Source organism: Acinonyx jubatus, chromosome D3 (assembly GCF_027475565.1).
Source record: "Acinonyx jubatus isolate Ajub_Pintada_27869175 chromosome D3, VMU_Ajub_asm_v1.0, whole genome shotgun sequence".
Classification (NCBI taxonomy): Eukaryota; Metazoa; Chordata; class Mammalia; order Carnivora; family Felidae; genus Acinonyx; species Acinonyx jubatus.
In genome coordinates, this window is record NC_069392.1 from 25,661,374 (window position 1) to 25,676,348 (window position 14,975).

General features: G+C 50.6%; 1 protein-coding gene across 3 annotated transcripts in view; it reads right to left on the reverse strand.

Annotated features, from left to right (window-relative positions):
• Positions 1-12,055, reverse strand: part of SEZ6L (seizure related 6 homolog like) — a 180,073-nt gene extending 168,018 nt beyond the window's left edge. Inside the window, exon 1 of one of the 3 annotated variants that reach the window (XM_027050911.2) lies at positions 11,367-12,055. In XM_027050911.2, coding sequence (XP_026906712.2) covers positions 11,367-11,460 — 94 coding nt within the window. In that variant the 5' untranslated portion in view covers positions 11,461-12,055. The remainder of the gene's footprint in view (positions 1-11,366) is intronic. The other 2 variants (XM_027050912.2, XM_027050913.2) reach the window with 2 other exon arrangements.
• Positions 12,056-14,975: the final 2,920 nt, after the last annotated feature.

Genomic DNA, 14,975 nt, shown 5'->3' on the forward strand with positions numbered 1-14,975 from the left:
ATGAATGATGATGATGATACCATAAGTATGATCTGATATTATCTATGCTATTGTAAGTATTGGACTCCTAGCGGGTACCAAGCACTATTCTACCCATTTACAACTCATGAGTCCTCACGACATCCAGTGATGTGGGTCCATGGATCATTGTCATTTCACAGCCAGGAGACTGAGGACTGGAAAGTTAAGTAACTTGCCTAAGTTTACACCTTTGGAATAACAAGAGAAGTCTGAGGCTTTCTTTAGAAACAACAACAAAGTGTGGCTTTTAACCCTGATTGAAGTAAAAGTATGCAAATTAGCCTGAGCACATCATTTTTTATTAATGCCATAAATTAGGCAAATTTTCCTTCCTGAAGCCCTGGAAAAGTAGGGCTAGGACTGATTCCACACATTTTGCATTAATTTCCAAGGTGGTTGGCCCCAAATTAGCTTTACAACTTGGTAAACCTGCCTTACAGGGGCCATGGAGGAAGAGGTCTGATCAGAAGCCTGTAGAGAATGAGGAGTCAGGAGAGCTCTGTCCCTCTCCTTTTGCTGTAATGACTTTACAGTTTAGTGGTGCACTTCCACATCCAGGGCTGCCACATACTGCTGCATAGGTTGTACACTGCTCAACTCCAGGGGCTGGGGGACCATTCACAGACACTGCTGGAGATGGGCAGGGAGGTGACATAGGCATTGCAATCTCACAATCCACCCTATGGGGGAGGCAGAGGAAGCATCATATTCCTGTTTTGCAGATGGAAACTGAGGCTGAGTTGATTAGACCATTTTCTCCAGGGTCACACAGCACAGAAACGCCGGGGCTGGGATCCAAGTTCCGACCCGTCTCCGGCCTAGGCCAGTGTTGAGTCCACCACTCCCAGAAAGTGTACTCTGAGTACATTCTTTTAAACATTAAACACCTCCTCCCTCTGTCTCCATAATATTAAAGCTTTGAAGAAATCACAAAGTTATATAACAGCTGCATTACTAAAACCATGCATAGAACCACATGTTTGGGAAAAATGCGTTCTGTTTCCCCACTCACCTCCACCATTGCTCCTAACTGCATTGTTCTCATTCCAGATGAACATTTTCACAAGGAGGGGGCAGGCTCCTGGTGCCCTATCTTGAAGCTTCTCTTCACTCCCCCCCCAGCCTGATTTGCAGAGAATGGACCCTTTGAAATGCCCAATTGTAACAGTTTATGAGGACCCCTCTCATAAATGCCCATCTCAAATTCTTTTCTTGAGTTTACCCAAATGGTGGGAAGGGCATTTTCTGCAAATGCTTTTGTGCCCTATGCCTCCCAAATTGGGGTCATTCATGGCCAAAGAATGAATTCCATTCATTCATTCATTCATTCATCCATTCATTCATCCATTCATCCCTTCAACAAAACAGCTAAGAATACAGAGACAATAAGAGACAACTCTTGACCCCAAGGACCTCATTGCCCAGTGAGGGAGACGAGTCAGCAGACACAGTGTGATCTTCCCCAGCTCTTAGATATGTTTATCAGTGAAGCCACAGCTATATAAATATGGATGTACTGGCCAAAGAGTTTCCAGAGCCACACCCTGGCAATTAGAAGGGTTGAGAAAGCAACTGTGGAGACCAGCAGAGCAAGAGCGTGAAATGTCACTAGTGGTGACTGCTCTACCCAAATACATACCTGATGAGCCCTGTGTTACACCCCATGGCAAACTCACCCCACCAGCCACAGATGACTGTGGCCAATCTATTGTCCGAGCCGGACAAGCCATACTCCTCAAGAATCTGAACAGGGAAACATGAAGAAGCTGAGTGTCAGATGGTATGTCTGGACTGCCATGATCTAGAGCAAGACTGTCCAGTAGAACTTTCTACCACAATGGGAATGTTCTCTGTCTACGTTCTCCAATATGGCAGCCACTAGCCACCCATGACCAACGTGTACTTGAAATGTGGTTAGTGGGACTGAGGAACTCTAATTCTAATTAAATTAAATTTTAATTAATTCAAATTTAAAACTAAATAGCCACGTGTGGCCAGTGGCTACCATATAAGATGGTGCACATGTAGAGTTTGACCCGGAGAAGCCATTATAGCCCATGTGTAAGTAGAGGTGATGAGAAAGATTGCTGTGAGTGAGCAGAAGGAGGTAGGCGATAGAGAGAGAGAGAGCCAGAAGCAACCTATGTAGACAGAAGCAGATGCCGTGGAAGAGAGAAATGGAGAAAGGAGCCCATCCCTGGAGTATTCTTGGCTCAGTATTTGGGGTACCCTTAGGGCATGCCTTCTTATTCTTGTCTACCCTGAATGAGCCTTTGTTCTGCACAGCCAAAAGAAATAATGGTTCCTCTCTTGGAAGCCAGCACTGATGTGAGAATCTGGGAATCAGCTAAGATTCAACAAATCATTACTATAATTGTTATCACTCCCCCCCCCCAACCCCAGTCATCTGGGTTAAGTGACTTGTCTAAGATCTTGTCTAAGATCACACAACCTAAGTTGGAGCCAGTATCTGTCACTTCAGAATAAGTGCTCTTTACCACACTATACTGCCTTGCTGGGCTCTTGGTCCTGAGTCAATACCCCATTTCGGCATCCCAACTCACTAACTCATGACACTGAGCTTGGCACGTGCCTACACCCAAACTGGGAATGGATGAGACCAGACAAGGAAACCATCATGCATTGGTTCATACTCAACCCTCTGCCCTACAGGACTTGTCCTAAGCTCCGGCCTCCACGTATTGGACTGTATCCACCCATCTTACTCTAACTTCCAGCCCTCAGATCATCCCTTAGTGTCCAGCTACTTGCCCAAGGCTGGCTCTGGCCACATCATCCATGCCTCAATCAACTCTTCCCTGGCTCTCCACACTCCCCCCACCCCCACTGGATTTCTCAATGAGCCACTCCCTATGACCCATGGTGAGAGCAAGGAAGACCAGCAGGGGAGGGGGGCACCTGGCCTGGGACCTGAGCCTCCCTGAGCTTCCATGGTTTACTCTTGCTTGCTTGACTCAAGCCATCTGCTCGGATGGCACCATTCCCAGGTGTGAGCTGGTCTGCTAGTGCCTCAAAGCTTTAGATGCCAAGTCAGCATGGGAGGGAGCTACGGCCTGATTTCAGTTTCTGCTAACATTTCTTTTATGCAGTCAGTCTGCCACGGACACATGATGTAAATATCCGATTTGGGTAATGGATGCCATTGGTTTAATGGAGCCAGAGACTTTAAGGCTCCCCTTGCCACCTCTGCTTGGCTCTCAGCACACACACTAGGAGAGAACATCCCACTGTTCTTAAAGGAGGGGAAACGTCATTTCAGAAAGGAAGTCAGAAAACAGGAGTCAGAGGTTTGAGTCCTGGCTCTGCCCCTCAGTTGCAGTGGGACCTTGAGCAAGTTAAGTCCCTTCTTGTCTTTGGGTCTCTTTCCTCAGTAAAATGAAATTATCAGGGAACAGATCGAGGCAGGTCGAGAGCCTGAAATCTGCTACAATCTGATTTAATATGACAGAGCCCAGGAAGGGGGTGCCTTGTTAACTTTTTCTGCAGAGCATGTCAATTCCCAGTCCCCATTCATCACACCATCTCTGGAGAATTCGAGAGCGTAGACCGGCACCCCTACATGTGGTCCAACGATGGCTCTGGGCGACCCAGCTGCTTGTCCAAGGTCACACACCTAATGGAAAGCAACAGCCTGAAACCCAGGTTGTTCTGACTCTAAAGCACAGGTTTTCATTCACTTTGCTAGTTTTCAGCTGGGCATTTGCTGTCTTTGCTGCTGCCAGGGGACCCAAGAGAAGGCAGACTCCACAACACCCAGTGTCGTGCCCAGAAAGTCTCTGTCCCGAAATGAGCTAAGCCACAGGGTAAGTAATTGCAGCCAATACGCCCCCTTGGAAGGAAACACGGCTTCAGCGGGGACCCACCGAATGGCCCGTCTTGTGGCTGTGTGTTTGCACAAAGGTCGGTCGCGGTGGTTGTTTTTCACAAAGTGTGTCTCTTTCCTCCCTCATTGAATTCGTCTTCCTCATCTTCTTTTTTGTAGACTTCTTCGGCGATTTCACATCCATTGGCTCACTGATCTTCCTCACAGCAATTCCTTGAGGTAGGAGGCTACTGCTATTTCCGGTTTTCAGATGAGGAATCAAGTCTCCTGACCGGCTGTCCAAGGCCACACGGATATAGGAAAAAGGGTGAGGAATCACATGCAGATCTTCAGATTGCTTCTACCTCCCCACCACTAATATTGAGATGAAAGGCAACGTAGTGTAGCTTTACAAATGGGTTGAGCCTTATGCTGGGTTACAGACAGGCTAAGAGTCATATGGATGAGTAAGCTTCGGTTGATGTTTTTGAGGGAGGCATGTTAAGTGGTAACTCATGCATCATGAGTGTATGAGTTATCTATAACAGAGGGATAAAATGGGATGGGGGAGCAGAGGGTGATTCATAACTGGCACAGACAGGAGACAGGCAAAGACAATTAGGGACTGGGTTTTGAAGGATGAGCAGAAGTTCACCAGGTGAATATTGGTAGCAATAATGGGAAATTTTATTGAGTACTTGCTATGGTCTATACATAGCTACCCATTTTGACTATTTGTAACCGTCCTGCAAGGGAGACAGGACCCTGATTTTATGTATTAGGCCAAACTAGGTTCAGAGCGCTGACGTGCATAGCTCAAGGTCATGCTGCTAAAATCAGCCAGCTGGGAATTTAATCTTCAGCTATGCAGGTTCCCAAGGGGACAGTCCAGCTTCAAGGAACTGCATGAGTGAGACAAGAAGGATGCTTCGACCAGGAGCATCAGAGGGAGTATGGAAGGTTGGGATGAACTGTTTCTCCTCTTGGAGAGCTGACTTGAGACATGTGGCATTTGCCACTGGATGAGGAAGTATCTCCCCACCTGGCATCCAGTGCAAACTGCCCTAATTTCTGGGCTTGCATCACCTCTGCATTTGGCCATTGCTAGGTGATACCTCATACCCTAGCATCTAGAATGAACCTGGGTTTGAGCCCTGACTGTAACCTTCATTGTTCATAACACCTTGAGCAAGGGCTGTACCTTCCCAAGACTCTGTTTCCTCACCTGTAATACCTACTTAGTAACGTCACCTGATAGGGTTGGGGGAGGACCAAAGGAGTGAATATATAGGGTAAGCACATGGCCAGTCCTCTAGCCCAGAGTGGACCCACACTGAATGGCAAACCACAGTGCCACTCTTTTGTCATTCTTTCATAACCAGCCCAGGACAAAAAATGCATGGGAGTGCTTGGGGGCTTGAACCTTCCATGCCAGCACCCACCGCCCTGAAGCTTAACTCCCTGGTATGCATAAAGCCCTTAACTCCCATGTCTCATCCCAGCCCTGTGAGGCCAGATTTACATATGTAGCTGTGGTTATTGTGATCCATTTTACAGATGGGAAAACTGAGACTCGCAGCCAAAAGATGATTAAGTTTAGGTTCCTTAATTTAGGAGCTTACAGAAACCAATTTTCTATACTCTGGGTTCTCCATTAATGGTGGGGTGGTTTGGGAACAGGGGAAATTACAAACAGCCAGAATTCCAAAGCCAACCAACGAAGGAGCTGTATTGCTCACCTTCTTTTGTGAAGTCTTCTTGGTTGAGAAGAATAATCTTTAAGCTCTCTCTTTCTTTTTCCTTTTTTCTCTTCCTCTTCCTCTTCCCCTCCCTCCCTTCCTTCTTCCCTTCCTTCTTTCTATCCTGCTTTCCTTTCTTCCTCCTTCCCTCCTCCCCTCTCTCCTCCCCTTCCTCCCTTTGTCTCAGAGATGTTAGGGTCTTAGGAAAATCCTAGTCCATTTTGGTCACCATCCCGGCAGGTTTTGGAGTTTGATGACCTGGGGTTCAGACCCACCCGGCCCGATGGCACACTAACAGTGAAGTCACCTTGTACACACATTTCAGTGGGAAACACAGTAGGACCCAGCTTGGAAGGCGCTGTGCCCGACACTCAAGCTCATATGCTCAGTAATCACAGTATCTGGATTCAAATCTTACCTCTGCCACTTCCTAGCTGATGACCTTGAGCTTCCTGAACTGATAAGCTTCCTAAGCCTTGGTTTCCTCATCACTAAAATGGACAGAAATTGGGAAGATTAAATAATACAACCTATGCAAGTGCCTGATGTATATTCAGTAACCATTGGAGACGAGGATTATGAACGAATTGCCCACACATACATTGTAACCTGTTTCGCTTTATGACTCCCTTCAGTTTGACTAGTTTTACTTGAGTGCTTACCCTGTACCAGGAACAGTGGTGGGCAGAGGATACGCCTCCAACATGCATCTGACAAATATTTATTGGCCCCTGTCATACATCAGCGAAATCTGCACATGAGCGTGGGGAATGTGGAATACGAGGCAATGGCGAGGCATGGTGTTAAAAAATTGATGCCAGGGGCGCCCGGGCGGCTCAGTCGGTTAAGCATCCGACTCTTGATTTCAGCTCAGGTCATGATCTCATGGTTTGTGAGTTCGAGCCCCACGTTGGGCTCTGTGCTGACGGTGCGAGTCTGCTTGGGATTGTCTCTCTTCCGCTCTCTCTCTGCCCGTCCCCCACCCTTGCACTGTCTCTCTCTATCAAAATAAATTAACATTTAAAAAAATTGAAAGAAAATGATGCAAGACTATAACCACTTCTTGGCTTGTTGACTCTCGACACACAGCTTAACCTCTCTGTGCTTCCACTTCCCAATCTATAAAATGGGTATGATAACTGCATCTATTGGGGTTGTCGTGAGGCTTCCCTGAACCAACCTACATAAACCACTTATCACAGGGCTTGGAACCAAATCAACACTCAGTGAATACTGTTTTCATTGTTAAGACGTGGCCCCAGCCGTGTTGTAAATGACATCAGGCATGTCCACTGACCTCCACCTGACTCATCATCACCGTACCCTCCCCTAGAACCAGCCCCTTCTTTCCCCACCCCCTACCTTCACCCGACACCAAAAGGCTGCTTCTGAGGAACCACAGTAACCAGAGGATTATGCAAATATGCAAATCTAGTGAGGCAGTGTTTACCCAGTGCTGGGGCGGCTCTCCTGGGCTACTGGGACCCGCTGTCTTCAGAGAGGCTTGCTCCGGTGTGTCGCCACAACCTCTAGCGGACAACAGCGAACACAGCGCCTCACAGGCCTTTGTTCCAGGCTTCATGCGCTGAGCCCACGAAGTCCCGGGGAGAGCACGGAGGAGGGGCAGGTCTGACGATTTCTTTTAGGAAGGTGTCAGGCTGTGTGCCCACCTGCCTGCCCCTCCCACTCACTCACTTCCCTCTGGTTTTTCCCGTGCGTGCGTGATGTGCTCCGAAAGTGAAGCTTTCTTCACAGTCTTTTACTATCCCACCGTAGAACAATCACCCCTGTCTGCTGGCACCTGTCACATCCCTCCGGGGCCAGCTCAAATGCTACCTGCTCAGGGAAGCCCACCAGGCGAGAGTGTACCACACTGGCCCGTGAGATCCCACAGCACTCTGATATGCCCCCTCCCGAGGCGCAGATCACAGGGCATGGATGCCAGTGGGTTACTTCCGATCTCTCATGCTAAGCGGTCATTACAGGGACAGGGACCCCAACATATTACTCTGTCTCTCCTGCACCCTACGGGGGGCCTGCCACATGCACAGGAAGTGCTCAGTAAATGTTAAATGAATGAACGAGTAAATGTCTTTTCCAGAAGATTCTCTCCTTGTATCTCCTTTCCAACCGTTAGACTGCCATCCTACATCTCTGGTGCCACGGACTCTGCTTCCTGATGGTAATATTGGGGTTCAAAGATTTACAGTAGGAGGCCTTGGGAAGGAAGGATGCCGGCACCATCTCCCACATCCGCCCTTTTTACTTGGGCTTCAGTCACCCAGATATTTATGCCAACATCTGCTTCACCAACTTCAGGGATTCGCTCCCTTGGTGCCTACTAATAGGGGCAATTTGCTTTTTGAAAAGCAGGAGAAAAACAGAGGAAATGTTACTTGAGCACCTACTACGTGCCAGGTGCTTTGCAAGGAAGTGTTACAGAATCATTGCAAACATCCTTCCAGACCAAGACCATCAATCCCGCAGCCTTGCCCCCATTCCACAGATGGTAAAATGGATGCTCAGAGAAGACGGTGCTGTGGAAGGTCTCACATTCATGAACACTGGACCTGGACCTGGGCCCAGGTTTTAGAGGCCAGCATATCTCTTTTCCAGAACCCTATAAATCTGATACCAGTGCCCAGCTCATACTCCTCAGAACTCCCCATGGCCTTGTCATGGCCTCTTTGGTGTTTTGCAATTTGGCTCCATGAAGGAAACCACAAGCTGGTAGACAAAAGGACAGCAGGACTCTGCATTCTGAGGTTGCTTTTCTTGGAGCATTCTCCTGCCTTTGCATTCTTTCCTTCCTCTGTTTCCACTGCATGTCGAGTGTCAATCAATAATTTCTCTCTGAGAAATAGGAATCAATTGTAGGAAGCAGCAGGGGGGGGTGGGGTGGAGGCGGTGGCGAGACCATCTTTAGAGCTCCGCTCTTGCACGCACCTGCTGGTTACAAAGGTCAGAACTGCCCTAGGTCACCAACTACAGCTTTGAGCGCCCCTAGTGGAGGTCTGAAGCACGCCACTGGACCAAACAGGGGGACCAGTAAATTGAGCCCTTTGGAATAGCTTTGTGAATAGCCGGAATGTACTTGTGAGCAAAACCACAAAACAAGCCACTCTGATCAGGAAACATCCTTCTGTCTTGGAAAAGGGAGGACTGACTATAACATTATTGTCCTAATGTCTAATGAAACCTTGCGAACACAAGAAGAATCCCTCAAGCTTAGATAAGGTGGCCCCTGGCAGAAGCAGCCAAAACTCCGTGGAAAAGAATGGCAATCCATAATGAAAATAGTTGTTAAGTGAATTTAACAACAACGCACATTAGAGACTAGAGGAGGCAGCAAATTTGAGTCTTATTGAGCAATATTGAATTTGCTTTATTAATTCAAGAGAAAAAGAAAAGAAATTACACTCACGCTCTGCAGTCTTAGCACGGAGCTACAATTATTCCCCATGTGCATATTTTAGACAATAAGAAGCCTCTTCAAAAACAAGTTATACTTTATACTTATTCATGCCTTACAGCAAAATGGCCCAGAGAATCACGTGACCTGCATAAGAATGTAGCAACAAGTCCCTTTCAAGTATTTACAAACCCCCCTCAACTCCACAGGCAAACAGGACTAGTTTGCAACAAGGTATTAGATGTTCGGCTCTCCTTCTGACATTAGCGGGAAGTTGGGCTCCATGTTAAAAATAGAATTTACTGTGGAAGGTCAATTGTTTCCAAAAGCACCATCAGAATTGGCAGTATTCATTGGCTATCCTCACTCTTTCCTTAAGACTTAAGAGTCTAAGAGTCAGAAGCTCACAGTTATTAATGAGCTTTCTGAAGTAGTGCATCAGTTGACTTTAATTTGGCGGTGACCTGAAGTTAATTAAAAATATATGCTGGCTAGCTATAGTGTTGAACAGTTGGGAAAATAATATGAAATGTCTTAAAAATTAACACACGCACATTTTGTATTTGAAGCCAGTGAAAGAAGCAGGATATGAAATCCTTGTCTTGGATGACAATTCAAGAGTTGCCATTAAGGCATTTTTCCTGGAGGGTGGTGTACTGGAGTGTGGTCCTCAGAGGTAGAATCACTTGAGAAAAGCCAGCAAGACACTGGGTAGCTTTGGGTTCTTTCTGTGTGTTAGTCACAACACAGATTCAAAAGAGGGGGGCGGGGAATGAGAGAGGGAGATGTGGACTCTGTTCAAGGCCACCAAGCCATTGTGGAAAGACAGCTAATTAAGGAAGAGCATGTTGTGGTGGAAACGATTTATTTAAACCGATTCTTTTCCCCCATCTTTCCCAGAGAAATTGTCCAGACCTGGTGTAAATTGTGAATATTATTGCTTCATAAAAGGGGGGTTCTTTAATGATATGCTTTGTTAAACAAAAGGTGATGAATTATTTCCTTCGCTCTGCACTCCGGGGCTCCACATTTAAAAAGAAGGGGGGTGGGGATAAAATGCCTGATTTATGCTGAGGAGGGCACTCCAGGCTGTGGGTAAGAGTTGAAAGGAATGGGACCCGGAACTAGGGCCCACGGAGCTGAGAGCTGTCCGCGGCCTTTGGTGCTGAAAGCAGGTGTGCACGCCAGGGGTCCAGAACGCCCCAGGGTGAAAGGGCACCGCCTGGGCCCCAACTCCGGGTCAAGACCATCCAAACAGAAATGAGGACCCAAGTGGGGTGGGTGTGCGCCCCCGACAGTCTTCAGTCTGGGCAGACCCTGCAACTGCCCTGCTTTTTCCCACGTGAGTTTCTGGGAGCCGGAGTTGGACCTTTCAAAAGGCTAGGTCCGGTGGTCTACCAATGCTACCCTCCACTTTTGGGTCTCCTACTGAACTGATTAAATCCTCAAAGCTCTCCCGCTTGGCTCTGTGTGAATGAAGCGCCCAACCCCCCAACACACAACTTTTCCTGGGGGACCTCAGCAGGGTGGAGAAGAGGGTGCGGCTCCGGGTCTGGGAAGGAGGAGCAGCGATCCTCCCCTAAACTTGGACCCCTCCCCCCCTTCCCAACCGGCAAGCACGTGGTGGGTGAAACTAGTACCCACCCCTCCAATTCATAACAGTGTTAAGAGACGCTAGGCTGTTGGGGGTGGGGGAGGGGAGTGTCCGCTCAGGTTCCCGACTGTGACCTGCCATCTCTTCCTCCCCCGCAAGTTCTGAGAACCCTGAGGGCCCTCCACCGGCCTCCAGGCGAAAGCCACACCCAAGTTCGGCTGCCAGACACTTGGCTGGGATCGGTCCAGGGACCCAGTCCCGCGAGGCAGCCTGAACCAAAAGGGTCCTAGAGTGGGAGGGCTCGGCATTAGGACGCACCCGCTCCAGACACACTGTTCGAGTCTAGTCCTCAGTTGCAGGGCGGGTCAGCTGCCGCCCCCCCCCCCCCCCTCGTCCTCTCCTCGAAAGGGTGAGAATTATCTGGCTCTCAGCCCCGGGTGCGGTTGCAGAGTGCTCCGGGCATCTGGGGTTTGGAGGCGACCCCACTCCAAGGAGATTCTCTGGGGCTGCAAAAGGGTGTCAGCCCCACAGCCGGGAAGACCGAAAGGGAGCCCGCAGCCGGGAAGCGCCGGAGTCCTTCAGACACATCCCCGCCTCCACACTCCCAGCAGCCCGGGCCGAGGGGACTCGTTTCCTAGACCCGAATTTGGGTGGCCGCCCCCGCTCCCCATCCCAGCGGGCGGTGCTTGAGTCGCCCCGGTGGGCCACGACCCCCCGCCGCCCCGCACACGCCGCAACTTTGCCCCCCTCCCCCGCCCCGCCCCTCCGGGCGCTTACCTCCCGCCAGAGCTGCCGCGGGGCTCCCCAGAAGCAGGGCGAGGAGCAGCGAGGTCCCGCCGAGTCCCGCGGCGGGCGGCCGGGCCGCGGGCATCGTGGCTGCGGGGGGGCGCGGGGCCGCGGGCTGCGGACAGGCGGACGGGCGCGGGAGCCTGGAAGCGGGGAGGCGGCGAGCGCGCAGGGCAGGCGCTGCGAGGCAGGGGTCCGCGGGCCCGGGCAGCCGCCGGAGCCCCCCGGGCGGACGCGCGCTCAGCCCCGCGATCGCTCTGGCCGAGCTGCGCCGGGCGCGGGCGGGCGAGTGAGGAGGAGCCGGCGAGCGAGTGAGCGAGCGGGGAGCGAGCGGGAGGAGGGAGGGGGCTGGGGCCGAGTCTGTGCCGAGCGAGTGCGAGGAGGGAGGGAGGGGGCGGGCGGGCAGCAGGGAGAGGGGCCGCCGCGCCCCGGGGCCAGCCTCCGCCTCCAGCCGCCGGCCGTCGGCCCCGCAAAGTTTAAAGCCAATTCCCCTGGCGTCCTGTGGGCCGAGCCTTTCCTCCCAGCGGATGCTCGCGGCAGCCCAGCGCGGGCCAGGCGAGGCCGGAGAACGTCCTGACCATTTTCCAGACGGGGAGATGAAGGCCTCAAAACCCAGCGCAGCCTTCAGCCTGCGAGCAGCCTAGAGCTTTCCATGGCTCAGCCTCCCGGGATGACCCCAGTCCCAGATCTCCCAGCCGCATCGCAGCCCCTCGCAGGTCCCTCTGGGCCCCAACCAGCCCTCTGCCCTGCTAGCCTCCCTTGTTAACAAAGCGAGTCCCGTAACCTAGAAAGTGTCCCTCTCTGTGGATCTGATGAGAGTTGTTCATCTCCCTAGAACAACATAAATGGCCACGAAATTGTGTATCCAATACTTGGCGTTGGGGGCGGGGGTTCCTATGCCTGTGAAGCCTCACCAGGGACTATAAATTAAAACTGATCTGTTCTAATGTGAGTTCCATCGTCCACATCCCCATTGTCAACAGGGAGCCAGAGCTAGCCAGGGCTTCCTCTCAGCTCAGGCCCTTAGCTCTGCTGTATATGGGCCCTTTCCCTATCTGAGCTGGATTTCGGGGCCCACTCTCCACGCTGTGCTCTTGCCCAGCCCTGACTCTCAGCATCTTGTCTTTTGTCCACGAATAGAGGTGGTGGGGGACAGTAGAAGGGGGAGACAGGCGGATGCTTAGGGACAGGCGTTGGCCAAGGGCTAGATGGGGGCCCAGGCTTGTAGGCACTCCCAGAGGCTCAAGACAGACTGTGTGGGCTACCTTTGCGGCCCAGCCAGCTTCTCCGGCCTCTCACCCCAATTTAGAAGCCCTCTCTCGCCCTCCCCCCACACCACCTTGCCACACTATCTCCACATTGCAGCCTGAGCAGGCAGAGGGAGCAGATGGAGAGAAGGTTGCAGGCAGCGGGAGGAATATGTCTTTAGCTGAGTGGTGGCTGGGAGTCCCTATAAAGAATGGGTGGGGGAGGCGAGCACAGGGTCGGAGAGGACTGGAGGGGAGAGGGAGCACTCTCGTCTGGTCTAGGGCATCAAAAGACCCCCCACACCCAAAGCTTCCCCTTTCACTCATTCATTCAGTGCTTTTTACTGGGTACTCACTGCAGATCCAGATCTGCATCAAGCTTGGCGGACAGAGTCCCCCGTAAAACCTGATCCCTGGCACGAGGAAGTTTCCATTTCTGGCATTTACTGGTGGTTTTTATAAAGAGGCAGGGGGTGTATGAGAGCTGACTTCTTCCTTGGGGAAGATGAAGTCCCCCCCCCCCCCCATCGCTTTGCCATATTAGACATAAAGCCCTGTAAGGAGTGGCTCATTTCAATTTCGTAACGATCCTTCACAGTGAGACGTGCTTGTCTCCGTTTGACAGATAAGCACCTGAGTCCTAGAGAAGGTCACAACCCACCTGAGGTCATGTGGCCAGGAAGCGATGGGACAAGGTAGATTCAAGGCCAGGTCTGAGTCCAGAGCTGGCACTCCTCCCATCTCAGGAATTTGATGGCTGTCTCCATGCTATGGTTCAGTAGATGTCCCCTGGCGCTTTGGTACCCCCTCGTTACCACGGGCCACAATGACTAAAAGTCCGCCATCAGGGGTTACTTCTTTTGATAAAGGCATTGGGTGTTGAGAAGGTCATTACTTGCATGCAGGTATCTTACACAGAAGAAGTGATATAGTAAATTATTAACCCACTGAATAACACAGACAGGGATTTCCTCATTCTGCTTGCCAGCTGAAACATGGCATGGAGAAAAGTCCTGACAGAATAGGACCTTGCAATCTGAGATTATGATGGTGGGAAGTCTCTCTCTCTCCCTCTCTCTCTTTCTCTCTGTCTTTAAGACGCCCCCCCCCCAAGAAGAAATACCATGATGGGAATAGCATTCTGGGACCAGAGCGGCTTGCAGATGAAAATCATCTGCTGTGGTAATTTTGATACCCATATTACAGATGAGGAGACTGAGGCTCAGGGAGATAGTAACTTGCTCAAAATCGTACAGTTGGTCTACCTTTTGTCAGGCTTGTGTTCTGTGACCACAGGACACCTTGTGTGTCTATTCTGGTGTCGGTGGATTCTCTGCCACCCACAGCTGCCCAGGGAGAGAATCTAGCTTCCGTGTAGAGATGTGTGCCCACAACTCTGTATGTTGCCATTAGATAAATCAGCTCTTACACACTTAAAATTGGTCAGGAGACAAAAGGTGAGATCCTGGCCTCCCCTCTTTTGCTGGGTAAGAAGGGCAAGTTATTTAACCTTTCTGAGCCTTGTTTTCCTCTTCTGAGGAGAAGAGATAAAAATAACACTTATAGTGTGGGGTGATTGATACAAATGGATATAATATCCCTGTGACATGAGGGGATACAATAACACTTATTTTATGGGGTTAGAGAGAAGTTCCCATGAGCTGATGCACTAAAGAATTGAGCTCTGTTCAGACTGTAAGGAAAACACTGTTTCATTCTCAAAGCTTTGGTGTTGTGTGTATGAGAGAGAAGTGGGTTAGAGTCCTCGATTCTGATCCCTCCTCTGCTGACTTGCTGTGTAATCTTAGGTGAATCATCAGCCTCTCTGGGACTGTTTTGCTATCCATCCATCCATCCATCCATCCATCCATCCTTCCATCCATGGATCCATCCATCCATCTGTCCATCCATCCATCCATCCATCCATCTGTCCATCCATCCGTCTATCCATCCACTGACCCATCCATCCATCCATCCATCCATCCATCCATCTGTCCATCCATCTGTCTATCCATCCACTGACCCATCCATCTATCCATCCATCCATCCATCCATCCATCCATCCATCTATCTGTCGTTCCATCCATGGATCCATCCATCCACTGACCCATCCATCCATCCATCCATCCGTCCGTCCATCCATCCATCCGTCCGTCCGTCCGTCCGTCCATCCGTCCTTCCATCCATCCGTCTGTCTGTCTGTCCATCCATCTGTCCTTCCATCCATCCATCCGTCATTCTGTCCATGGATCCATCCATCCACTGACCCATCCATCCATCCATCCATCCATCCATCTGTCCATCCGTCTATCCATCCAGTGACCCATCCATCCATCCATCCCTCCATCCATCC